The following is a 25,055-nucleotide window of genomic DNA, read 5'->3' as shown; positions in this document are numbered from 1 at the left end:
AAAACCACTGTAATCCTCATTTATGTTTGAAAGTGCTGTGACAGAAACCTTTTCATTAAACCCTACTTGCATCTCGGGTTTGTCCACGCAATTAATGGGTTGCCAAATGCAAATTCATATATTTTTCTCAACTCGATGATTAATATTGGAACAGCGTGTTGGCCTTAAGTTGAGATGAACTTCAGATAAAAGAGGATTTGCAGATGGCTTATCCAGATTGCCTCCATTTTAAGCGTCCACTGAACAAATACGGATGAAAAAGTCTGTCGAAGATACGTGGATAATTCAGTGCCTCACAGTCACTGGAGGTTGATTGATTGTCTCTGGAGTATTTGAACTGAATTCCTCACACTAGCTGAAGGTATTTTTTTCTGCTCGAAAATGATATTGCAGGTCTGTGGAAAGGCAAGGAAGAATGTCAAGTGGAAAGGAACTTGAGGATGATGATGTGCAGATGTTTTACTGTGCAAGGAGGGGATGAGCTTTGACTAGCTGTTCCTTTGTTTCAATCTAACCAAATTGAGAATGAGTTAAGATTTTCACCTCCACAGTTCTACCTCGGAGACCAACCGAAGTGTTGATGCCTCTTTGCGTTTAGAAGATTGTTCTCACTTTTGTGCTCAATTTTTTGGACTTTGAACACTTTTAATCTATGAACTTTGTCCTTGTGCATTGAAGTCATGGTTTCGAGTTACCTTCTCCATACCATTTCCTATCAATCATATCTCCAATCCTGCTTTTTATAACATTACAATTGTGGGAAATATTCCCATGTTGATGAGAGAGTGTTCCACAGAATTTCTCCATTATTACAAATGGTTTTGGAATGGCAACTGTTCAGCTCAAGTATTGGTTTACAACATGGTTAAAAAAGAAAAACTGCAACTGCTGGAAACTGAAATAAATGAAGAAAACCAGTGGTGGGTTCATTGGCATCTTTGGGTTGAAACAAATCGAACAGGTCACGTTTGTTTGGCCTTCGAAAAATGCCCCTCCGAAACGCTAGCTTAGGTTTCCTTTCATCAATCCTGACAGACCTCGTGCGTATTTCCAACATTGCATCAATGCATTCTAAATTTTGCTTTGGATTTGAAGCTACTGGTTCCCACATCCATTTTATTGTCCGTCCTTGTGAGTGGAATGCTTTTTATATGGGACTCAATGAATGGAAAGGGTGGGTTGGACCTTGTCATTGACCTGACTTTGAAAAAGAGACACATCTTACACTCAACCAAATGTAATCTGAGTTTTCTGTCACAATTAAAAAAATTTTTTTTTAGAGTACCCAATTTTTTTTCCATTTAAGGGGTAATTTAATGTGGCTACCACCTACCCAGCACATCTTTGTGGGTTGTGGGGGAGGGACCCACGCAGGCACGAGGAATATGTGCAAACACCACATGGACAGTGACCTGGGGCCAGGATAGAACCTGAATCCTCAGCGTCATGAGGTAGCAGGGCTAGCCACAGCTAGCACCGTGCCATCCTCGATCTCTGTAAAAATGATATGCCAATCCAGGGTGTCTTCAAATAAATATTCAAATTTAGGGAGCTTGTACCTGTCTTAAATGTTGTCTGTCGTTTCCACCACAATTACAGCTTTATAAACAAATAGAACCGCAAGAAAATCTGCGGGGAGTTCTTCAGTGGGAGAGATGTCCATTCCTGTGTTTGGTCGAGCCTCACCTCCAGGCACAAACTGTCCTCCTCCTTTCTATCCTTTGCCAACCACGTTGTCTCACTGTTTATCTGCACAAGCGTGTTTTATGTGTCAGCTGAGCAATGAATGGATTTAACTGCGCATGATCCTAACCACACCTGTTTGTACGTTAAATTTCAAGTGCTGGGTGTGTCAAATTGTGACACAAGAAGAAAGACAGCAGAAGGATCCTATAGAAGTGGGTTTTTTTTTTTTTTTTGCAGCTATCTATCTCGCTTTCTTTCTCTTGGCTGGGAAAAGGTATCTGGAAGGGAAGGGATCCTTTTTAAATTAATCTTGCAATGGCCAACTGAGGGGGTGGAATAAAGAAGGGGAGGCAGGTCATTGTTCCTCATCCGGGAGCATAACAATTCTGGGATATCCGATCTGGAACTTGACAAATTGAGGGATCTTGTTTGGGATAACAAATTTGGAGAACCTTGCCGAGGGACCGTCACAAGTGAAACTGGAGATGGATGTGAGTTCAGGGCTGGGGTGGGGGAATCTGTCATGAGGTTTGTTTCCAAGGGAAGGTAGGGAACTGACAGATGTGGTTGACCAGATGCTCCCAGTTTTCATGGCAAAGAAGTTCACTGTATGGAGGAAGGATACAAGACACCGAGCAGCATTCAGAGGTCCCATGCAATTGGACTACCCCTAACCTTATTAAACATCTTTGGAAGTGTTTTATGCACAAATTCTTGAATAAATAAAGGGAGAACATAATTTATTTCAATGTCCTTTCTCACAAAAGCTCCTTGGAAAACATCGAACATGCGATGAAATACAGTCAGAATTGAGTTTGACTTTCTTATCCTTGAGCAGGCAGTGGAAGCAACACGCTCTGCATGGCCTTTATGTAACATTATCTGTAGAGTTGTGACTTTGAACTTCCAATTCTCTTTGACAACAAAGTTCACAGTAACTCGTAAAATCTGTCAAAATGTAGCTGGAACTCTGATGGTGAGCTGGGATTGTATTTTCAGAAAGAGCCACCCACGTTTTTTGGATGTGGATCCATTTTTAAAAGTCAATTCTGCCACTTATTTGCCGTCGGGTCTTTTTCATTTTCTCTCTGACGGACATTGAGTCTCACTGAGGGATGGATCCACCAGCTTCAGCTATCCTCGAACAATTTGTGAACTTCTACAGAGGGGATTTATGAGATTGTCGCCAGGAGTAGAGAATTCTCGCTCTTTGAAAAGATTGGAGAGGTTTTGGTTGTTTTATTTAGAAAAATGGAGTCTGAAAGGAGATTTCACTGAAGGCCTGGGTAGAGGAGATGGGACGGACTTACAGTTCTTGGCTGAACGATCAATGACTATAGTGCATGCAAGTTAAATAATTGGCAGAAGGATTGGAGGGGAGTTGATAGTTATTTTCAGCTAGAAGGTGGTGGACATACAGAACTTGCTGCCTGGAAGGGTGGTAGTGGCAGACACCTTAATTGCATTAAAAAAAAAACTTGTATATACACTTAACCTAATGGATCTTGGATTCAACTACTTTGTCCTTTTCTGGCTGGCACAGACTACATGGGCTGAATGGACCACCTTTTGTGCTTTAAACTTTGGATATTTCTAACTGAAAGTGAATATGCTTTCTGACCAGAGAATGTATCAGTGCTATATCCTGTCCCTCGCTGCATGTACACTTACACTTACCATAGACATTAAGCATGAGTCATGAGTGCAAGTTATTTTCCTCCCTCTTACAGGCCATGGGACACTAAATCTAATTGCGGCACACCCCACTAACAATTGCTTGATTATTTTTCCATCTACGTGGCTGAGTTTTTCGTATAAATCTGACGTGGGCTACAGTGGGAGGGATGGAAGATTCCAACGTAAGGCCAATTTTGTGGAACTTGGATTGTATCTCCGAAACTGGTGCTGAGCAAATCGTTAACTCTGTGGAGATGACTGGTAATGCCGGTAGCACAAAATAAAAAATGGCACTGATACATGTATCGGAGTAGATATTAAAATTTGTTTCAAATAGAGGCAAATGCTAAAACCTTTTGAGAAGAGGATGGAAATTTCAATGAGATTAAAGTGCAGTCATTGGCAGTGTGCAGGCAAATGAACCGTCAAATTGTGCACGGTATGATCTGGTGATCAACAGCAACTGATACATGATCTGCATTCAGCAGTTTTGGCTGAGGAATGGGCAGCACGGTAGCACAAGTGGCTAGCACTGTGGCTTCACAGCGCCAGGGTTCCAGGTTTGATTCACTGCTGGGTCACTGTCTGTGCGGAGTCTGCATGTTCTCCCCGTGTCTGCGTGGGTTTCCTCCGGGTGCTCCGGTTTCCTCCCACAGTCCAAAGATGTGCAGGTTAGGTGGATTGGCCATGATAAATTGCCATTAGTGACCAGAAAAGATTTAGGAGGGGTTATTGGGTTACAGGGATAGGGTGGAAGTGAGGGCTGAAGTGGGTCGGTGCAGACTCGATGGGACGAATGGCCTCCTTCTGCACTGTATGTTCTATGTTGTTCTATGAATGGATAATAGCCTGGATACCATGAGAACTTCTTTCTGCTGCTTGAATCGTGTGTCATGTGGCTTTTTAAGCACTATTTGAACAGGCAGACACTGTGTTCAACTTTACATCGTAGAACACAGCCTGGACAAGATGTTGGTTCTACGATGCAAAGTCCAAGCCCCATCCTGAAGATGGCATCTGGAACAATGTTTCGCTCCCTGAAAACCAGACTGAAAAAACAGCCCATTGTGCCTGTGTGTCACCCATTAGGTGAGGAGATTGCATGATGAGGGTTAACTATAACCGCTTGAAGAGGAATGAACAGTGTATTTGGAACTTGACAGGAAGAAATTAGGAAGAGTGGCACGGTGGCATAGTTATTAGCACTGCTGCCTCACAGCATCAGGTACCCAGGTTCAATTCTGGCCTCGGGTGACTGTGTGGGGTTTGCACTTTCTCGCCCTGTCTGCCTGTGTTTCCTCTGGATGCTCCGGTTTCCTCCCACAGTCCAAAGATGTACATCTTGGGTGGATTGGCCATGCTAAATTGCCCCTTAGTGCCCAAAGGGTTAGGTGTGGTTACGGTGATGGGGTGGGGGCTTGGGCCTAGGTAGGTTGCTCTTTCTGAGGGTCAGTGCAGACTCGATGGGCCAACTGGCGGCCTCCTGCACTATAGGGATCCTCTGATTCTATGAAGCTTCAGAGTTGTACTGTTCAAAATGTCTTCCGTATAAAATCGAAGATATGGTTGCAATGCTCATGGTGCATTTTAGCATGATGAGAGGTAACTTAGCTGAATACATTTTCCAATCCTTGACTGTAGAAATACGTTTTAGCTACAATTTATTTCATGCAACAGCTGAAAGATGTTGGAGATGAGAGAATTTAAGTTAGGATCTTTTCCTCCTGAAATGCAACGAGGGATAGGCAATAAATGCTGGCCTCGCCAACAACCTGACTGCCCCATAAATGAAGATTAAAAAAAGTAGAAAGGTGATGTGCCCTGGTCAAAACAGTTCACTACATTGAAAATGCATTACCTCACCCGAATGCGGTATTTGAAGAATTTGGATTGAATTGTGTTGGCTGTTCTCTAGGATCTATCAATTAATACAGAGGCTTCAGATGGACTTGTTTGCTTTGATGAAGCAGAAGGCAACCAGGGAGGCAACATACCATCCTGGAGTCTCGATTGCGTCCGCAGAACCGCCTGTCTATTCCCCTTACAATTGAGTCCCCTATCACTATAGCCCTGCCATTCTTCTTCCTGCCCAGCTGAGCAGCAGAGCCAGCTACGGTGCCATGAACCTGGCTGCTGCTGCCTTCCCCTGGTGAGCCATCTCCCTCAACAGTATCCGAAGCGGTATATTTGTTTTACAGGGAGATGACCGCAGAGGACACCTGCACTGCCTTCCTATTCTTGCTCTGTCTTTTGGTCACCCATTTACTATCTCCCTCAGTACCTTTCACCTGCGGTGTGACCAACTCGCTAAACGTGCTATCCACGACGTCCTCAGCATCGCGGACGCTCCAAAGTGAGTCCATCCGCAGCTCCAGAGCCGTCAAGCGGTCTAACAGGAGCTACAACTGGACCCACCTCTTGCACGTGAAGGAGCCAGGGACAGTGGACGTGTCTCTGAGCTCCCACATCGCACACGAGGAGCATGACATGGGTCTGAGATCTCCTGCCATGTCTTAAACCTTCGGTTAACTTCAACAATTTCAATTTCCCCCCCCAAAAAAATTTAAATAAATAAACAACGAAGAAAAAAAAAATATATATACCAATGAAAAGAAACAGAAAAACAGAAACACTACTTACCAGTCACTTACCAGGGATAAAAAGCACTTCCTCCCCACCTAGCTTCGAATTCCCACTTCGATTCAAATTCCCAAACTCACTCTTAGCTGTGTCTCACTCCTGGCTCTGTCTTCTCTGGCTCACTGGGAGAACTCACTGGGAGTGAGTTTACAAGTTGCTCTTTTTAAACTGTCCTGAATTGACTCCCCCACCTGCTTTTAGATCAAGGTAGATTTAAGTGACTGACACTTAACTGCCAACCAGTTATGTGAGTGGGTGGGGCAGCAAGGGTCAAGGATGTCTCGGAGCGGCTGCAGGACATTCTTGGGGGGGGAAACACCCAGCTGTCGTGGTGCACACAGGCACCAACGATATAGGTAAAAAACGGGACGAGGTCCTACAAGCTGAATTTAGGGAGCTAGGAGTTAAACTAAAAAGTAGGACCTAAGAGTGAATTATTTGTGATGCATCCAGGGGACCAGAGTAGAGAGATAGAAGGCTTGCCTCTAAGGAAAGTGGAAAGAAACTTCCGATACCTGGGGATTCAGATCGCTAGGAGCTGGGGAACCTTGCACAGACTTAATCTGACACGGTTGGTAGAACAAATGGAGGAGGACTTCAAGAGGTGGGACATGCAGCCTTTATCGCTGGCGGGCAGGGTGCAAGCAATTAAGGTGATGGTCCTCCCGAGGTTCTTATTTGTATTTCAATGTCTCCCTATACTAATCACTAAGACCTTTTTTAATAAAATAGACAGGAGCATCACGAGCTTCGTGTGGGTAGGGAAAGTTCCGAGAGTAAGGAGGGGGTTCCTTCAGCGTAGTAGGGACAGAGGAGGATTGGCACTACCGAACTTGGGCGATTACTATTGGGCCGCCAATGTGGCAATGATACGTAGATGGATGATGGAGGGTGAGGGAGCGGCGTGGAAAAGACTGGAGAGAAAGTCCTGTAAAGGGACGAGTTTAGAGGCGCTGGTGACGGCACCGCTACCGCTCTCACCTAAAAAGTTTACCACGAACCTGGTGGTGGCGGCAACATTGAATATCTGGGGACAGTGGAGGCGACAGAGAGGGGTGCGGGGAGCCCTGGTGGGGTCCCCAATCAGGAACAACCATAGGTTCGCCCCAGGAAGAATGGATGGAGGATTTCAGAGCTGGTTCCAGTTGGGAATTAGGAGGGTGGGAGATTTATTTATAGATGGGACTTTTGCAAGCTTGGGAGCATTGGAGGAAAAGTGTAAGTTGCCCCGGGGAAATTTCTTGAGATATATGCAGGTGAGGGCATTTACTAGACAACAGGTGAGGGAATTTCCATTGCTCCCGACACAGGGGATACAGGACAGGGTGCTTTCAGGGGTGTGGGTCGGAGAGGGCAAGGTGTCAGAGATTTACCGAGAGATGAGGAAGAGGGGGAGGAGTCGGTGGGCGAACTAAAAGGAAAGTGGGAAGAAGAACTAGGGGAGGAGATAGAGGAGGGTATGTGGGCTGATGCCCTAAGCAGGGTAAATTCCTCTTCCTCATGCGCCAGGCTTAGCCTGATTCAATTTAAGGTGCTACATAGAGCACACATAACGGGAGCAAGATTGAGCAGGTTCATTGGAGTGGAGGACAAATGTGGGAGGTGTGGCGGGAGCCCGGCAAACCACGCACATATGTTTTGGGCATGCCCGGCACTGGAAGGGTATTGGAAGGGAGTGATGGGAGTGATTTCGCGGGTGGTGAAGGCCCGGGTCAAACCAGGCTGGAGTTGCGGAAGAGCCGGGAGCGAAAGAGGCCGACGTTGTGGCCTTTGCGTCCCTAGTAGCCCGGCGCAGGATCCTACTCATGTGGAAGGAGGCGAAACCCCCCGGACTGGAGGCCTGGGTAAATGATATGGCGGGGTTCATTAAACTGGAGCAGATAAAGTTTGCCCTGAGAGGATCGGCTCAAGGGTTCACCAGGCGGTGGCAGCCATTTCTCGACTACCTAGGGGAACGTTAGAGGGAAGACAGATGACCAGCAGCAGCAACCCGGGGGGGGGGGGGGGGGGGGGGGTTTAGTTTAGGTCAAAGATAAAGGGGTTTTGTTACTTGTGTATTGTTTAAAATTTCTGTATTGTTATTGTTGCGTTTGCTTTGTAAGAGGGGAAAAATTGTTGTTTGGGAAAAAAATTTCAATAAAACATTTATAAAAAGTAGGACCTCAAAGGTAGTTTGATAAGGTTCCCCACGGTAGGCTATTGCAAAAAATACGGAGGCTGGGGATTAAGGGTGATTTAGAGATGTGGATCAGAAATTGGCTAGCTGAAAGAAGACAGAGGGTGGTGGTTGATGGGAAATGTTCAGAATGGAGTACAGTCACAAGTGGAGTACCACAAGGATCTGTTCTGGGGCCGTTGCTGTTTGTCATTTTTATCAATGACCTAGAGGAAGGCACAGAAGGGTGGGTGAGTAAATTTGCAGATGATACTAAAGTCGGTGGTGTTGTCGATAGTGTGGAAGGATGTAGCAGGTTACAGAGGGATATAGATAAGCTGCAGAGCTGGGCTGAGAGGTGGCAAATGGAGTTTAATGTAGAGAAGTGTGAGGTGATTCACTTTGGAAGGAATAACAGGAATGCGGAATATTTGGCTAATGGTAAAGTTCTTGAAAGTGTGGCTGAGCAGAGGGATCTAGGTGTCCATGTACATAGATCCCTGAAAGTTGCCACCCAGGTTGATAGGGTTGTGAAGAAGGCCTATGGAGTGTTGGCCTTTATTGGTAGAGGGATTGAGTTCCGGAGTCGGGAGGTCATGTTGCAGCTGTACAGAACTCTGGTCCGGCCGCATTTGGAGTATTGCGTACAGTTCTGGTCACCGCATTATAGGAAGGACGTGGAGGCTTTGGAGCGGGTGCAGAGGAGATTTACCAGGATGTTGCCTGGTATGGAGGGAAAATCTTATGAGGAAAGGCTGACGGACTTGAGGTTGTTTTCGTTGGAGAGAAGAAGGTTAAGAGGAGACTTAATAGAGGCATACAAAATGATCAGGGGGTTGGATAGGGTGGACAGTGAGAGCCTTCTCCCGCGGATGGATATGGCTGGCACGAGGGGACATAACTTTAAACTGAGGGGTAATAGATATAGGACAGAGGTCAGAGGTAGGTTCTTTACGCAAAGAGTAGTGAGGCCGTGGAATGACCTACCTGCTACAGTAGTGAACTCGCCAACATTGAGGGCATTTAAAAGTTTATTGGATAAACATATGGATGATAATGGCATAGTGTAGGTTAGATGGCTTTTGTTTCGGTGCAACATCGTGGGCCGAAGGGCCTGTACTGCGCTGTATTGTTCTATGTTCTATGTTCTATGTAGTAATCTCAGGATTGCGACCAGTGCCACAAGCTAGTCAGAGTAGTAATGTCAGGATAGAGAGGATGAATACATGGCTCGAGTGATGGTGCAAGAGGGAGGGATTCAAATTCCTGGGACATTGGAACCGGTTCTGGGGGAGGTGGGACCAGTACAAACCGGACGGTCTGCACCTGGGCAGGACTGGAACCGATGTCCTGGGGGGGGTGTTTGCTAGAGCTGTTGGGGAGAGTTTAAACTAATGTGGCAGGGGGATGGGAACCGATGCAGGAAGTTGGAAGGTAGTAAAACAGGGACAGAAATAAAAGGCAGTAAGGGGGAAAGTGTAAGGCAGAGAAGCCATAGTCAAAAATCAAAAAGGGCGACAGTACAAGGTACAGTGACTGAGGGGAGCTCAGTGAATAGGACCAGGAATACTGAAAGGAATAAAACGGGAAGTGAAAACATTAATGGTAAGCGACGCGGCAGGTTGTTACAGGAAGATATGGGTTTGACGACAAGGAAAATTGGGAGAAAGGTTAAGAGGAAATATAACTTAGGCGAGGTTACTGATCGAGGTGTTAAGATTCAGAACAGAGGTAAAAAAGCCAACATAAGTGTACTTTACCTGAATGCTCGTAGTATTCGGAATAAGGTAAATGAGTTGATGGCGCAAATCATCGTGAATGACTATGATTTAGTGGCCATTACTGAAACATGGTTAAAGGATGGTCACGACTGTGAGTTAAATATCCGAGGGTATCAAACCTTTCGGAAGGACAGAGTGGATGGTAAGGGAGGTGGTGTAGCTCTGTTATTTAAGGATGACATCCGGGCAACAGTAAGGGATGACATCGGTACTATGGAGGATAAGATTGAATCCATTTGGGTGGAAATCAGGAATAGTAAGGCGAAAAAGTCACTGATAGGAGTAATCTATAGGCTACCAAATAGTAACATTATGGTGGGGCAGGCAATAAACAAAGAAATAACAGATGCATGTAGAAATGGTACAGCAGTTATCATGGGGGATTTTAATCTACCTGTCGATTGGTTTAACCAGGTCAGTCAAGGCAGCCTTGAGTAGGAGTTTATAGAATGTATCCGCGATAGGTTCCATTACATACTGTTCTAGGAAACTATGAGGGAACAAGCGGTCCTAGATCTGGTCCTGTGTAATGAGACAGGATTGATTCAGGATCTCATGGTTAGGGATCCTCTCGGAATGAGCGATCACAATATGGTGGAATTTAAAATACAGATGGAGGGTGAGAAGGTAAAATCAAGCACTAGAGTTTTGTGCTTAAACAAAGGAGATTACAATGGGATGAGAGAAGAACTAGCTAAGGTAGACTGGGAGCAAAGACTTTATAGTGAAACAGTGGAGAACCTTCCAAGTGATTTTTCACAGTGCTCAGCAAAGGTTTATACCAACAAAAAGGAAGGGCGGTAAAAAGAGGGAAAATCGACCGTGGATATCTAAGGAAATAAGGGAGAGTATCAAATTGAAGGAAAAAACGTACAAAGTAGCAAAGATCAGTGGGAGACTAGAGGACTGGGAAATCTTTAGGGGGCAACAGAAAGCTACTAAAAAAAGCTATAAAGAAGAGTAAGATAGATTATGAGAGTAAACTTGCTCAGAATATAAAAACAGATAGTAAAAGTTTCTACAAATACATAAAACAAAAAAGAGTGGCTAAGGTAAATATTGGTCCTTTAGAGGATGAGAAGGGAGATTTAGAGGATGAGAAGGGAGATTTAGTAATGGGAGATGAGGAAATGGCTGAGGAACTGAACAGGTTTTTTGGGTCGGTCTTCACAGTGGAAGACACAAATAACATGCCAGTGACTGATGGAAATGAGGCTATGACAGGTGAGGACCTTGAGAGGATTGTTATCACCAAGGAGGTAGTGGTGGGCAAGCTAATGGGGCTAAAGGTAGACAAGTCTCCTGGACCTGATGGAATGCATCCCAGAGTGCTAAAAGAGATGGTTAGGGGAATTGCAAATGCACTAGTGATAATTTACCAAAATGCACGAGACTCTGGGGTGTCCCGGCGGATTGGAAATTAGCAAACGTGACACCACTGTTTAAAAAAGGAGGTAGGCAGAAAGCGGGTAATTATAGGCCAGTGAGCTTAACTTCGGTAGTAGGGAAGATGCTGGAATCTATCATCAAGGAAGAAATAGCGAGGCATCTGGATGGAAATTGTCCCATTGGACAGACGCAGCATGGGTTCATAAAGGGCAGGTCGTGCCTAACTAATTTAGTGGAATTTTTTGAGGACATTAACAGTGCGGTAGATAACGGGGAGCCAATGGATGTGGTATATCTGGATTTCCAGAAAGCCTTTGACAAGGTGCCACACAAAAGGTTGTTGCATAAGATAAAGATGCATGGCATTAAGGGGAAAGTAGTAGCATGGATAGAGGATTGGTTAATTAATAGAAAGCAAAGAGTGGGGATTAATGGGTGTTTCTCTGGTTGGCAATCAGTAGCTAGTGGTGTCCCTCAATGATCAGTGTTGGGCCCACAACTGTTCACAATTTACATCGATGATTTGGAGTTGGGGACCAAGTGCAATGTGTCAAAGTTTGCAGACGACACTAAGATAAGTGGTAAAGCAAAAAGTGCAGAGGATACTGGAAGTCTGCAGAGGGATTTGGATAGGCTAAGTGATTGGGCTAGGATCTGGCAGATGGAATACAATGTTGACAAATGTGAGGTTATCCATTTTGGTAGGAATAACAGCAAAAGGGATTATTATTTAAATGATAAAATATTAAAACATGCTGCTGTGCATGGAGATCTGGGTGTGCTAGTCCATGAGTCGCAAAAAGTTGGTTTTCAGGTGCAACAGGTGATTAAGAAGGCAAATGGAATTTTGTCCTTCATTGCTAGAGGGATGGAGTTTAAGACTAGGGAGGTTCTGCTGCAATTGTATAAGGTGTTTGTGACGCCACACCTGGAGTATTGTGTTCAGTTTTGGTCTCCTTACTTGAGAAAGGACGTACTGGCACTGGAGGGTGTGCAGAGGAGATACACTCGGTTAATCCCAGAGCTGAAGGGGTTGGATTACGAGGCGAGGTTGAGTAGACTGGGACTGTACTCGTTGGAATTTAGAAGGATGAGGGGGGATCTTATAGAAACATATAAGATTATGAAGGGAATAGATAGGATAGATGCGGGCAGGTTGTTTCCACTGGCGGGTGAAAGCAGAACTAGGGGGCATAGCCTCAAAATAAGGGGAAGTAGATTTAGGACTGATTTTAGGAGGAACTTGTTCACCCAAAGGGTTGTGAATCTATGGAATTCCTTGCCCAGTGAAGCAGTAGAGGCTCCTTCATTACATGTTTTTAAGATAAAGATAGATAGTTTTTTGAAGAATAAAGGGATTAAGGGTTATGGTGTTCGGGCCGGAAAGTGGAGTTGAGTCCACAAAAGATCAGCCATGATCTCTTTGAATGGTGGAGCAGGCTCGAGGGGCCAGATGGCCTACTCCTGCTCCTAGTTCTTATGTTCTTATGTAAGGGACAGTCCGGATCCGGGATGTCAAGGTTAGAGCTGAGTAGCAGGAAGGACCGAGAGAGGAATTTAGAAAACCCCTCCTACGCACGATGAGCCTGAGGAAGAGTTTGTCAGGTGGCGAGCATCTGTTTCCTATTGATAATGCTCATCTACTTGTCTGGGTTCTGGATGGGGAGGAGTGCATGTTATAGAGTACATCCCATTTTCTAGGCACCATTCTGCACAGAGACCAAGCAGATCTTGGGAACAGAGGAGCAGGTCATTTAGTCCTTGAATTTGTTCTGTCATTCTGTGAGATCATGGCTTATCTACAGTCCAACTCGATATACTCATCTTTGCCTGGATACCTTAGTTAAAACAACAAGATCAGATTAAAATTAGAAATTGACCCAGCTTGATTTACTGAACCGAATTCTAAATTTTAACCACCCTTTGCATCTTGATGTTTCCGCATTTCATTCCGGGATGGTCTGCCTCTAATGTTTAGACCCTGCTTCCTAGTCCTCATACTCCCCAACCAGCAGAAATAGCTCTTGTCTATGCCATTTGTTTCCCTTGATAGATTAAAAACTTCAGTCAAATCACCCCTGAACCTTCTACGTTCCAGGGACTGAGTTTGTACAATGTCTCTCCATGGAGCCCCTTCATATTTACGGCAAATCGGCACTGCACTCTAAGGCCAGAATATCATTCCTGAGGTGTGGTACCCACAACTGCTTCAAACAGGGTTTGGGTTAAACGGAGCGAATTTACAGATAAAAGGCAGGGGGTCAATTAGAAAAGAGAATTTTGCGTGTTGTCATTAATTGTAAGGCAGCAACCTTCAAGCTCTTCTTCCCTTGAAGTTAAAACCATCTCCGTGGATAAGCATGTTCATTCCTGTTGATGCCGTGAGTCTTGCTGAATTTTATCCACCTCCAGACCTGAATCCACCTGGTTTCTTCACAAATGCGTTTAATCCCTCGATAGAAGTGGACCTGGCGTTAAATATTGAGACGGGTCGCTGGAAGGTCTAACTGACACCATTGAAAAAGGGAGTTAGGACTGCTTCACCTACCAGGCTAAAACCTGCCCAGAATTGAAAAAGGTTGTCCAGGATGGGTTGCAGTTTGCCTGAGTGAGTTTGAGTTTGTTCTTTTTATTGTTTAGGAATGGAGAGTGGTCGTCTCAGCGATCCACCAGGGCAATAACCTGAAATATCATCAACTCCCTCAGCTGGTGGAAGATGGATCATCAATGGAGGTGGTGTGATGGCTGATGGATGAATGTGATTGAGATGCAAAATTGCAAATTTTTGTCACTGTGTGGCATGGAATTCACGTCCCGTCCCCCCCTCACCAATTGGGGGAGCTTCTGGTTGAGCCACACTTCCTCAAACAGGGTCACCGCAGGCACCAACCGAGTAGGTGTGCAGTCTCAAACTCGGCGTGCTGTAGGCATCACAGTCCGACGACACGTGGGCATCGGCGGTGCCGCAGCAACAGTGCAAAGTCGCTCCCTCTCCCCCGCGGAGAGGCCCACGGCCTGGATTGGTCCCCTGGTCGGGTGCGGTGGAGAACAACCTCCATTCGCACACCCCGCCAGACTTTGATATCTTGAAAAAGGCCTCACTGGACCCAACAGGAATCCGCACCACGTCCTTCTGCCCTGCTGTGCTGTGGCCGCTGCCTGTGCTGCTGCCCAAGTTGGGCTCGCTGTACGCTCGTTTCCGGCGCTGGCACCGACCCCTGAGAATATTTTGGAAGGCCTTTTTAAATTCTTGGTTCGAAGCCGGGTAGATGATGGGGTTGATGCAGCTGTTGAAGTAGCCAAGCCAAAATGCTATCTTGAAGACCGTCTCTGGGGGCTTGTATGCGGGGAAGAACGAACCTGAGGGGGCAAAGAAGAGAGACAATTACTTCAGGTGTGCACTTGCGTTGACATCAGGAGAGAAAATGCACATGTTCCATACTTATTGGCACGGAAGTAGGATTTAAAGCTCTGCGCTTGAGAAAGTAATTGAAAGCAAGGACTAGTTATCCTCAGTCAATGCAAATATATCAGTTGTACAGGTGAAGCACGTAATCGCATTGAACCGTGTGAAGAGCAGCGAATTTGTGTGGAAAATTGGTTCACAGTGTATAATGATGGAAGAGGGAATTAAATCAGCACCTACAATTGGTTATGCCTGGCAACATGCAAACGTCGGAACATCAGGATCAGGAGGAGGCCACTTGACACCTCGAACCTGCTTCCACCATTCATTCCACCTGATGTAACCTCAACCCCGCCCCCCCCCCCCCCCCCGCCCCCTTAATCAAGAATGTATCAATGTCCCGGTGAAGCTGACCAGACTTGTTCACAGTTTCAATAAGGAAAAGTTGTTCTCTCAAAGTTGCAAGTATATGAATCTTCCTTTCAATGCTTCCAGGTCAACACAAGACCTGGACAGAGTGGAACGAGCTTCTCAACAGCCCTGGTGGAAGATCATCCAAGAGCACTTCAGTGGGACTGACCCCAAATATTTTTTCCCATAACAGTAAGTCCGACAGAGATGCATCACGGGGAGGAGCTGTTGGAACGTTCAGGGTGAAAAATCATCTTGCAGAAACTGTAACTGAAATGCGCAATCCTGTTCAATGATTTGAACTGCAAACAAACTAACGTTGAGTCCATTGCCTGGTGTTTTCTAACTGCATTGGTTCATGGGGTTGAGGCTAGTGCTGGCGATACACACTCCTTATTTCCCACTTCTCCTTACCCTTTGGAATGGAGAACTAACCGCATTGCGTGTGGCTTGAGAAGTACCTCGGCTTTCACTTTGGAGGACATTGGTTAACCAGCTGAACTTTTACAGGGAACTTGTCGATCTCCCGGTAATGTTTCTGGTACCCACAATCTGCTAAGATGATTGGTGAGTTATCTGTGCGGTATCATAAACCATTCGGTTACCTAACCTTCACTGACTGTCATGCGAGAGTGCCTTTAACAACTGGATGTTTAAGCAATGTACCTTTAAGAAAACAGTGATGTTATAGAGTGGGTGGAGCTCAGCTCAGTTCAGCCATTTTGCAGTTGCAGTTGGGTTTTGCAGCTAAAAAGTGCCTGGCTGGTTTTGCTGAGAGCAGCTAAAAAGTGCCTGGCTGGTTTTGCTGAGAGCAGCAAAAAAGTGCCTGGCTGGTTTTGCTGTGAGCAGTTTAAAAGTAGAAAGCGACTTCCGGGTGCGGCTATGCCGAGGTAGGTCACGCGTTCGGCAGCTCCCGCCGGGAACGGACTTTTTGGCTCTCCAGAGGGGCCCCAATGGCAACTGTTCAACGGCTTCCAGTGTGGGAAAGTGACAGCAAGGTCCCCCCGACATTATATGGATTGGACCAGGAGTGGAGCGGTTAAAAAAAGTGATCTTGGGGCAGCGAAAAGTGCGAGGGAGGAAAAGCAAGATGGCGGCGGGTGGTGACCAAGCAGCATGGGCGCAGTGGTCGCAGGAGCAGCAGGAGTTTCTTAAATGCTGCTTTGAGGAGCTGAAGACAGAAATGCTGGCGCCAATGAAGGCGGCGATTCAGAAGCTTGTGGAGACCCAGAAGGCCCAAAGGGCGGCGATCCGGGAGGTGCGGCAAAAAGCCTCGGAGAACGAGGATGAGATCTTGGGCCTGGCGGTGAAGGTGGAGGCGCTGCACAAGAGGTGGGTGGAAAATTTTGAGGACCTGGAGAATAGGTCGAGAAGGAAGACTCTTCGGATTCTGGGTCTCCCTGAAGGAGTGGAGGGTCCCGATGCCGGGGCACATATGAGCACGATGCTCAATTCGCTGTTGGGCGTGGGAGCTTTCCCGAGGCCCCTGGAGCTAGATGGGGCTCATCGGGTCCTGGCAAGGAGACCCAAAGCCAATGAGCTGCCAAGGGCTGTAGTGGTGAGGTTCCACCGCTTTATGGACAGAGACTGTGTCCTGAGATGGGCCAACAAAGAGCGGAGCAGCAGGTGGGAGAACACGGAGATCCGAATTTACCAGGACTGGAGTGCAGAGGTGGCTAAGAAGAGGGCTGGTTTTAACCGGGCTAAGGCGGTGCTCCATCGGAAGGGGGTGAAGTTAGTGATGCTGCAGCCAGCGCGATTGTGGGTCACGTTACAGGATCGGCACCACTATTCTGAAACGCCCGATAAGGCATGGAACTTTATACAGACTGAAAAGTTGGACTCAAACTGAGGGTTGGTCGTGGGGGGATGTTTACTGTGTTTACTGCATTTGGGGAATGTTCTCTGGGTTTGAGTGCTGGGCGGGGATGGGTGAATGGATTTGATGTGGGGGCTGTGGGAGAGTGTGGGTGTCGGTGGTGGAGGGGCAGGGCCCCACGGAGGAAGAGGGGGCGTGGAGGCGCGGGGATGGGGAGTTGGGTAAGGCCGCAAAAAGGAGCTGCGCCAGAGGGGGCGGGGCCGGCTCAGGAAAGCGTGGGCTTTTTCCTGTGGTAGGGAAGGATGGGGGTGGAGACTTCCGGTTGCGGCGATGCCTAGCTAAGCCGCACGTTTCGGCGGCTCCAGCTCCAACGGACCTTCGGGCTCTTTTAAGAGCACCAACGGGAAATATTCTCACGACTAAACCCGGTGTGGGGTGAGTTAATAGGGAGTCCCCCCCAACGAAAGAGAAAAATATCGGCGGCGGCGGCTACATCGCGAAGAATCCTCGACGATGGGGACAGAAGGGAAAAAGAAGCAAGATGGCGGCGGAGAAAGCCCAGGCGACATGGGGGCCCGATCAAGACAAATTTTTAAGACGGTGTGTGGAGCTACTTAAGAAGGAGGTGCTGACCCCGATGCTACAGGCAATTGAGGGGCTTAAGGAGGCACAAAGGACCCAGGAGACAGAGCTCCGCGTGGTGGAGCAGAAGGTGACGGATAATGAGGATGAGATCCTGGGCCTGGCGGTCAAAACACAGACGCACGAGGCGGTCCACAAAAAGTGCATTGAAAGGATTGAGGCCCTAGAAAACAGAGCACGAAGGAAGAACCTTCGGATCCTGGGTCTCCCTGAGGGAGTGGAAGGAGCGGACTGCGGGGCTTACGTGAGCACGATGCTAAGCTCGCTGATGGGAGCTGAGGCCCCTTCGGGCCCCTTAGAAGTGGAGGGGGCTCATCGGGTCCCGGCGAGGAGACCAAAGGCGGGAGAACCACCTATGGCGACAATCGTGCGATTTCACCGCTTTAATGATAGAGAAGTGGTTCTGAGATGGGCCAAAAAGGGACTGAGTAGTAGATGGGAGAATGCAGTGGTACGGGTGTACCAGGATTGGAGTGCGGAGGTGGCGAGAAGGAGGGCCAAGGAGGTGCTACACAATAAGAAGGTGAAGTTCGGGATGTTGCAGCCGGCGCGACTGTGGGTCACGCACCAGGAGAGGCATCACTACTTCGAAACGGCGGAAGAAGCATGGACCTTCATTAAAGATGAGAAATTGGATCGGAACTGAGGGACTGATATTAGAGGGAAATGTCACTGTCGATGTATATAGAGATGTAAATTGGGAAGGGGGGACACACTAAGAAATGTGGGTGCCGGTGGGGGGGGAAAGAAGAGACATAGGCGGAGGATGAGGAATGGGAGTGGGGTGGCAGAGGGAGCTGCGCCACAAGGGGCGGGTCAGCTACAGAGATGTTCCCGCGCCAGACAGATAATGGCGGGAAGATAGGCGCAAGGTAGATGGGAGTTCCCCACACGGGGGGGGGGTCAAGGAGTGAGCAGGAGAAGCCGGGGTCAGTTGAAGTCAGCTGACTTGCGGAAGTAATATGGGGGGAGCAATCACGCTAGCGGGGGGGGGGGAGGGGGGGGGCGCGGGGGCGATAACTGGGTTGCTGCTGCAGAAATCAAAGAGGAACTGGCTAAAGAAAGGGTGGTCGGGGCTGGAATGAGCCACCTGGGGAACGAGTGGGAGCGCGGAATCGGGACGTGGGACTGGCCTAGAGAGGGCGATGGCTAGTCGACATGGGAAGGGGGCAGGTAGCCCCCTAGTGAGGCTGATCACGTGGAACGTGAGAGGCCTAAATGGACCGATTAAAAGGGCCCGAGTGCTCGCGCACTTGAAAGGACTGAGGGCAGACGTGGCTATGCTCCAGGAGACGCACCTGAAGGTGGCGGACCAAGTTAGGTTAAGGAAAGGATGGGTGGGACAGGTGTTCCATTCAGGGCTGGATGCAAAGAATAGAGGGGTGGCCATACTGGTGGGGAAACGGGTATCATTCGAAGCAAGGAGCATTGTAGCAGATAGTGGAGGCAGATATGTAATGGTGAGTGGCAGGCTGGAGGGAATGGAGGTTGTGTTGGTTAACGTATATGCCCCGAATTGGGATGATGCGGGATTTATAAGGTGGATGCTGGGACGTATACCGGATCTGGAGGTCGGAAACTTGATAATGGGGGGAGACTTCAACACCGTGCTGGACCCAGGGTTAGATAGATCCAGATCTAAGACCGGAAGAAGGCCGGCAGCGGCCAAGGTGCTTAAGGGGTTTATGGACCAAATGGGGGGAGTGGATCCATGGCGATTTCTTATACCGAGGGCCAGGGAGTTCTCCTTCTTCTCCCATGTTCATAAGGTGTACTCCCGGATAGATTTTTTTGTTTTGGGAAGGTCGTTGATCTCGAGGGTGGAAGAAACTGAGTATTCAGCCATAGCTATTTCGGATCATGCCCACACTGGGTGGACCTGGAACTAGGAGAGGAGAGGGAGCAGCGTGCACTCTGGCGATTAGATGTGGGATTGTTGGCGGATGAGGGAGTCTGTGGAAGAGTGCGGGGATGTATTGAGAGGTAACTGGAGGCCAATGACGACGGGGAGGTCCGAGTGGGAGTGGTATGGGAAGCACTAAAGGTGGTGGTCAGAGGAGAGCTGATCTCCATCAGGGCCCACAAAGGGAAAACAGAGGCCAAGGAAAGGGAAAGATTACTGGGGGAGATCTTAAGGGTGGACAGAGAATTTGCGGAGACCCCGGAGGAGGGACTGTACAGAGAGAGACGACGACTCCAGGCGGAGTTCGACCTTCTGACCACCAGGAGGGTGGAGGTGCTGTGGAGGAAGGCACAGGGGATGAGGTATGAATATGGGGAAAAGGCTAGTCGCCTGTTGGCCCATCAGCTGCGAAAGAGGACAGCGGCGAGGGAGATGGGGGGAATTCGAGACGAAAAGGGAGCTACGGTGCGGAGAGCAGGGAAGATAAACGGGGTGTTTAAGACCTTTTACGAAAGACTTTATAGGTCCCAACCCCCGGAGGGAAAAGAGGAGATGTGGCAGTTTCTGGACCAATTAAGGTTCCCGAGGGTGGAGGAGCAGGAGGTGGAAGGCCTGGGGGCACCAATTGGGGTGGACGAGGTTACCAAGGGGCTGGGGAACATGCAGGCAGGGAAGGCTCCGGGACCAGATGGGTTCCCGGTGGAATTTTATCGAAAATATGTGGACCTGCTGGCCCCGCTGTTGGTGAGGACTTTTAACGAGGCCAGGAAAGGAGGGACTCTACCCCCGACAATGTCGGAGGCGACGATATCGCTAATTTTGAAACGGGATAAAGATCTGCTGCAGTGCAGGTCCTATAGGCCTATTTCACTATGAAATGTGGACGCCAAATTGCTAGCAAAGGTGCTGGCATCGAGGATAGAGGACTGTGTCCCGGGGGTGGTGCACGAAGACCAGACAGGATTCGTAATGGGGAGACAACTAAATGTCCAGGTGCGACGGCTATTAGGGGTGACAATGATGCCCCCAGTAGAGGGGGAGGCAGAGATAGTGGCGGCAATGGATGCAGAGAAGGCATTTGACAGGGTGGAGTGGGAGTACCTATGGGAGGTGCTGAGGAGGTTCGGGTTCGGGAACGGGTTTATTAGCTGGGTCAAACTCCTCTATGGGGCCCCAACGGCAAGTGTGGTCACGGGTCGGCAAAGATCGGAGTATTTCCGACTATACAGGGGAACAAGACAGGGATGCCCGCTCTCTCCATTACTGTTCGCGTTGGCAATTGAACCACTGGCCATGGCGCTGAGAGACTCCAGAAAATGGAGAGGGGTGATTAGAGGGGGAGGAGAACACCGAGTGTCACTCTACGCGGATGACCTACTGTTGTATGTGACGGTCCCAGTGGGGGGGATGACACAGGTCATGCAGATATTGAGGGAGTTCGGAGATTTCTCGGGATATAGGCTTAACATGGGGAAGAGTGAACTTTTCGTGATACACCCTGGGGACCAGAGTAGAGGGATAGATGGCCTGCCTTTAAGGAAAGTGGAAAGAAACTTTCGATACCTGGGGATTCAGACAGCCAGGAGCTGGGGAACCTTGCACAGACTTAATCTGACACGACTGGTGGAACAAATGGAAGAGGACTTCAAGAGGTGGGACATGCAGCCACTGTCACTGGCGGGCAGAGTGCAGGCAATTAAGATGATGGTCCTCCCGAGGTTCCTATTTGTATTCCAATGTCTCCCTATACTGATCACTAAGGCCTTCTTTAAAAAAAATAGACAGGAGCATCACAAGCTTCGTGTGGGCAGGGAAAGTTCCGAGGGTAAAGAGGGGGTTCTTACAACATAGCAGAGATAGAGGGGGACTGGCGCTGCCGAATTTGGGCGACTACTATTGGGCCGCCAATGTGGCGATGATCCGTAAATGGATGATGGAGGGAAAGGGAGAGGCGTGGAAAAGACTAGAGAGAAAGTCCTGTAAAGGGACGAGTCTAGAGGCGCTGGTGACGGCGCCACTACCGTTCTCACCAAAAAAATTTACCACAAACCCACTGGTGTCAGCAACATTAAATATATGGGGACAATGGAGGCGACAGAGGTGTGCTGGGAGCCCTGGTGGGGTCCCCAATCAGGAACAACCATAGGTTCGCCCCAGGAAGAATGGATGGAGGATTTCAGAGCTGGTACCAGTTGGGAATTAGGAGGGTGGGAGATTTATTTATAGACGGGACGTTTGCGAGCTTGGGAGCGTTGGAGGAAAAGTATAAGCTGCCCCGGCGAAATTTCTTTAGGGATATGCAGGTGAGGGCATTCACAAGACAACAGGTGAGGGAATTTCCATTGCTCCCGACACAGGGGATCCAGGATAGAATGCTCTCGGGGGTGTGGGTCGGGGAGGGCAAGGTGTCAGAGATATACCGAGAGATGAGGGAAGAGGGGGAGGAGTCGGTGGGCGAACTAAAAGGAAAGTGGGAAGGAGATAGAGGAGGGTCTGTTGGCTGATGCCCTAAGCAGGGTAAATTCCTCTTCCTCGTGTGCCAGGCTTAGCCTGATTCAATTCAAGGTGCTACATAGAGCACACATAACGGGAGCAAGATTGAGCAGGTTCTTCGGAGTGGAGGACAAGTGTGGGAGGTGCGGTGGAAGCCCGGCAAACCACACACATGATTTGGTTGTGCCCGGCACTGGAGGGGTATTGGAGGGGAGTGACGGGAGTGATCTCGAAGGTGGTGAAGGTTCGGGTCAAACCAGTCTGGGGGTTAGCTTTATTTGGAGTTGCGGATGAACCGGGAGTGCAGGAGGCGAAAGAGGCCGATGTCGTGGCCTTTGCGTCCCTAGTAACCCGGCGTAGGATTTTACTTATGTGGAAGGAAGCGAAACCCCCCTGGACTGGAGGCCTGGGTAAACGATATGGCGGGGTTCATAAAACTGGAGCAGATTAAGTTTGCCCTGAGAGGATCGGCTCAAGGGTTCACCAGACGGTGGCAGCCATTCCTCGACTACCTAGCGGAACGTTAGAGGGAAGATAGATGACCAGCAGCAGCAACCCAGGGGGGAGGGGGGGAGGGGGGGGTTTCATTTTATGTAAATTGATTAGTTTACCATGTTGGTTAGTTACTTTTTATTAGAGTGTGGTTAACATGTTACATGTACTGTTAAATTTTCTTTATGTTTGATGTGTAAGGGGAAAAAATTTTGAACGAAAAGTTTCAATAAAATATATTTTTTTGAAAAAGGGAAGGATGGGAGTGGGGCCGGGGGGGGGGGGGGGGGGGGGGAGGCGGTGCTGGAGAGGAGCGCGCACTGACTGCCAAGGGATGGGGGGATTCTCACACTGGGGGTTAGGGTTAGGAATGTGAGGGGCCTGAACGGGCCGGTCAAGAGGGCCCGGGTGTTCGCGCACTTAAAGGGACTGAAGGCAGACCTGGTTATGCTCCAGGAGACACATCTGAAGGTGGCAGATCAGGTTAGGCTGAGAAAGGGATGGGTAGGGCAGGTCTTGCATTCAGGGCTGGATGCGAAGAACAGAGGGGTTGCAATACTGGTGGGGAAGCGGGTGTCGTTTGAGGCAATGACTGTTGTAGTGGATAATGGAGGTCGATATGTGATGGTGAGCGGTAGGGTGCAGGTGGTACTGGTGAACATATATGCCCCGAATTGGGATGATGCAGGATTTATGAAACGCATGTTGGGTCGGATTCCGGATCTGGAGGTAGGAAGTTTGATAATGGGGGGGGGGGGGGGGACTTCAACACGGTGCTGGTCCCAGCACTGGACCGGTCTAGGTCCAGGACGGGTAAGAGGCCGGCTGCGGCCAAGGTGCTCGGGATTTATGGACCAGATGGGGGGAGTGGATCCATTGAGGTTTGTCAGGCCGCTGGCCAGGGAATTTTCTTTATTTTCCCACGTCCATAGAGCCTACTCCCGGATAGATTTTTTCATTTTGAGTAGGGCGCTAATCCCGAAAGTGGAGGAAATGGAATATTCAGCCATAGCCATCTCGGACCACGCCCCGCATTGGGTGGAGCTGGAGTTGGGGGAGGAGAGGGACCAGCGCCCGCTGTGGCGCCTTGATGTGGGACTATTGGCGGATGAGGAGGTGTGCGGGCGGGTGCGGGGGTGCATTGAAAGATATTTGGAGGCCAAAGACAACGGGGAGGTGCAGGTGGGGGTAGTCTGGGAGGCGCTGAAGGCGGTGGTCAGGGGAGAGCTAATCTCCATTAGGGCCCACAGGGAGAAGAGAGAGGGGAGGGAGCGGGAGAGGTTGGTGGGGGAGATTTTAAGGGTGGACAGGAGGTATGCAGAGGTCGACCTGTTGACCACAGGGAAAGCAGAGGCACAGTGGAGGAAAGTGCAGGGGGCGACGTATGAGTATGGGGAGAAGGCGAGTCGGATGCTGGCACACCAGCTTCGTAAGAGGGAGGCAGCGAGGGAGATTGGTGGAGTTAAGGATAGAGCAGGGAAGACGGTGCGGGGTGCGGTGAGAATAAACAAGGTATTTAGGGACTTCTATGGGGATCTGTACAGGTCTGAGCCCTCGGCGGGGGAGGAGGGGATGCAACGATTCTTGGATCAGCTGAGGTTCCCGAGGGTGGAGGAGGAAGTGGTGGCTGGTTTGGGGGCACCGATTGGGCTGGAGGAGCTGGTTAAAGAATTGGGGAGCATGCAGGCGGGGAAGGCCCCGGGGCCGGATGGGTTCCCGGTTGAATTCTACAGGAAATACGTGGACCTGCTGGGCCTGTTGCTAGTGAGGACTTTCAATAAGGCGAGGGAGGGGGGGACCTTGCCCCCGACAATGTCCAGGGCGCTGATTTCTTTGATCCTGAAGCGGGACAAGGATCCACTGCAATGTGGGTCGTATAGACCGATCTCGCTCCTCAATGTTGATGCTAAGTTGCTGGCGAAGGTGCTGGCTACGAGAATTGAGGACTGCGTCCCGGGGGTGATTCATGAGGACCAGACGGGATTTGTGAAGGGTAGGCAATTAAATGCAAATGTGCGGAGTCTCCCCAATGTGATTATGATGCCCCTGGTGGAGAGGGAAGCGGAGGTAGTGGCAGCTATGGACGCGGAGAAGGCCTTTGACCGGGTGGAGTGGGAGTATCTTTGGGAAGTGTTGCGAAGGTTTGGGTTCGGGGAGGGGTTCATCAGCTGGGTCAGGCTGCTATATAGAGCCCCGGTGGCGGGTGTGGCTACGAATCGGCGGACGTCGGAGTACTTTCGGCTGTACCGGGGGACGAGGCAGGGGTGCCCCCTGTCCCCCTTGTTGTTTGCACTGGCAATTGAGCCTCTGGCCATGGCACTAAGGGAGTCCAGGAAATGGAGGGGACTGGTCCGGGGGGGGGGGGAAGAGGAACACCGGGTGTCGTTGTATGCTGACGACCTGTTGCTGTATGTGGCAGATCCAGAGGAGGGGATGGCGGAGGTCATGCGGAGCCTAAGGGCGTTTGGGGACTTTTCGGGGTATAAACTCAACATAGGGAAGAGTGAGCTCTTTGTGGTGCATTCAGGGGACCAGGGAAGGGGGATAGACAAGCTACCGCT

The 25,055-nt window shown here is 49.1% G+C and overlaps 1 protein-coding gene across 1 annotated transcript in view; it reads right to left on the bottom strand.

Moving 5' to 3' along the window:
- Nucleotides 1-12,816: 12,816 nt before the first annotated feature.
- LOC140397072 (alpha-1A adrenergic receptor-like) overlaps nucleotides 12,817-25,055 on the bottom strand; it is a 42,283-nt gene continuing 30,044 nt past the window's right edge. The window contains exon 2 of the mRNA XM_072486105.1: nucleotides 12,817-14,688. Within this exon, the coding sequence (XP_072342206.1) occupies nucleotides 14,192-14,688 (497 nt within the window). The 3' untranslated portion in view covers nucleotides 12,817-14,191. The remainder of the gene's footprint in view (nucleotides 14,689-25,055) is intronic.

Source organism: Scyliorhinus torazame, chromosome 20 (assembly GCF_047496885.1).
Source record: "Scyliorhinus torazame isolate Kashiwa2021f chromosome 20, sScyTor2.1, whole genome shotgun sequence".
In the NCBI taxonomy this organism is placed as follows: Eukaryota; Metazoa; Chordata; class Chondrichthyes; order Carcharhiniformes; family Scyliorhinidae; genus Scyliorhinus; species Scyliorhinus torazame.
The sequence above is the reverse complement of the archived record's forward strand: the minus strand, read 5'-3'. Positions and strand labels throughout refer to the sequence as shown.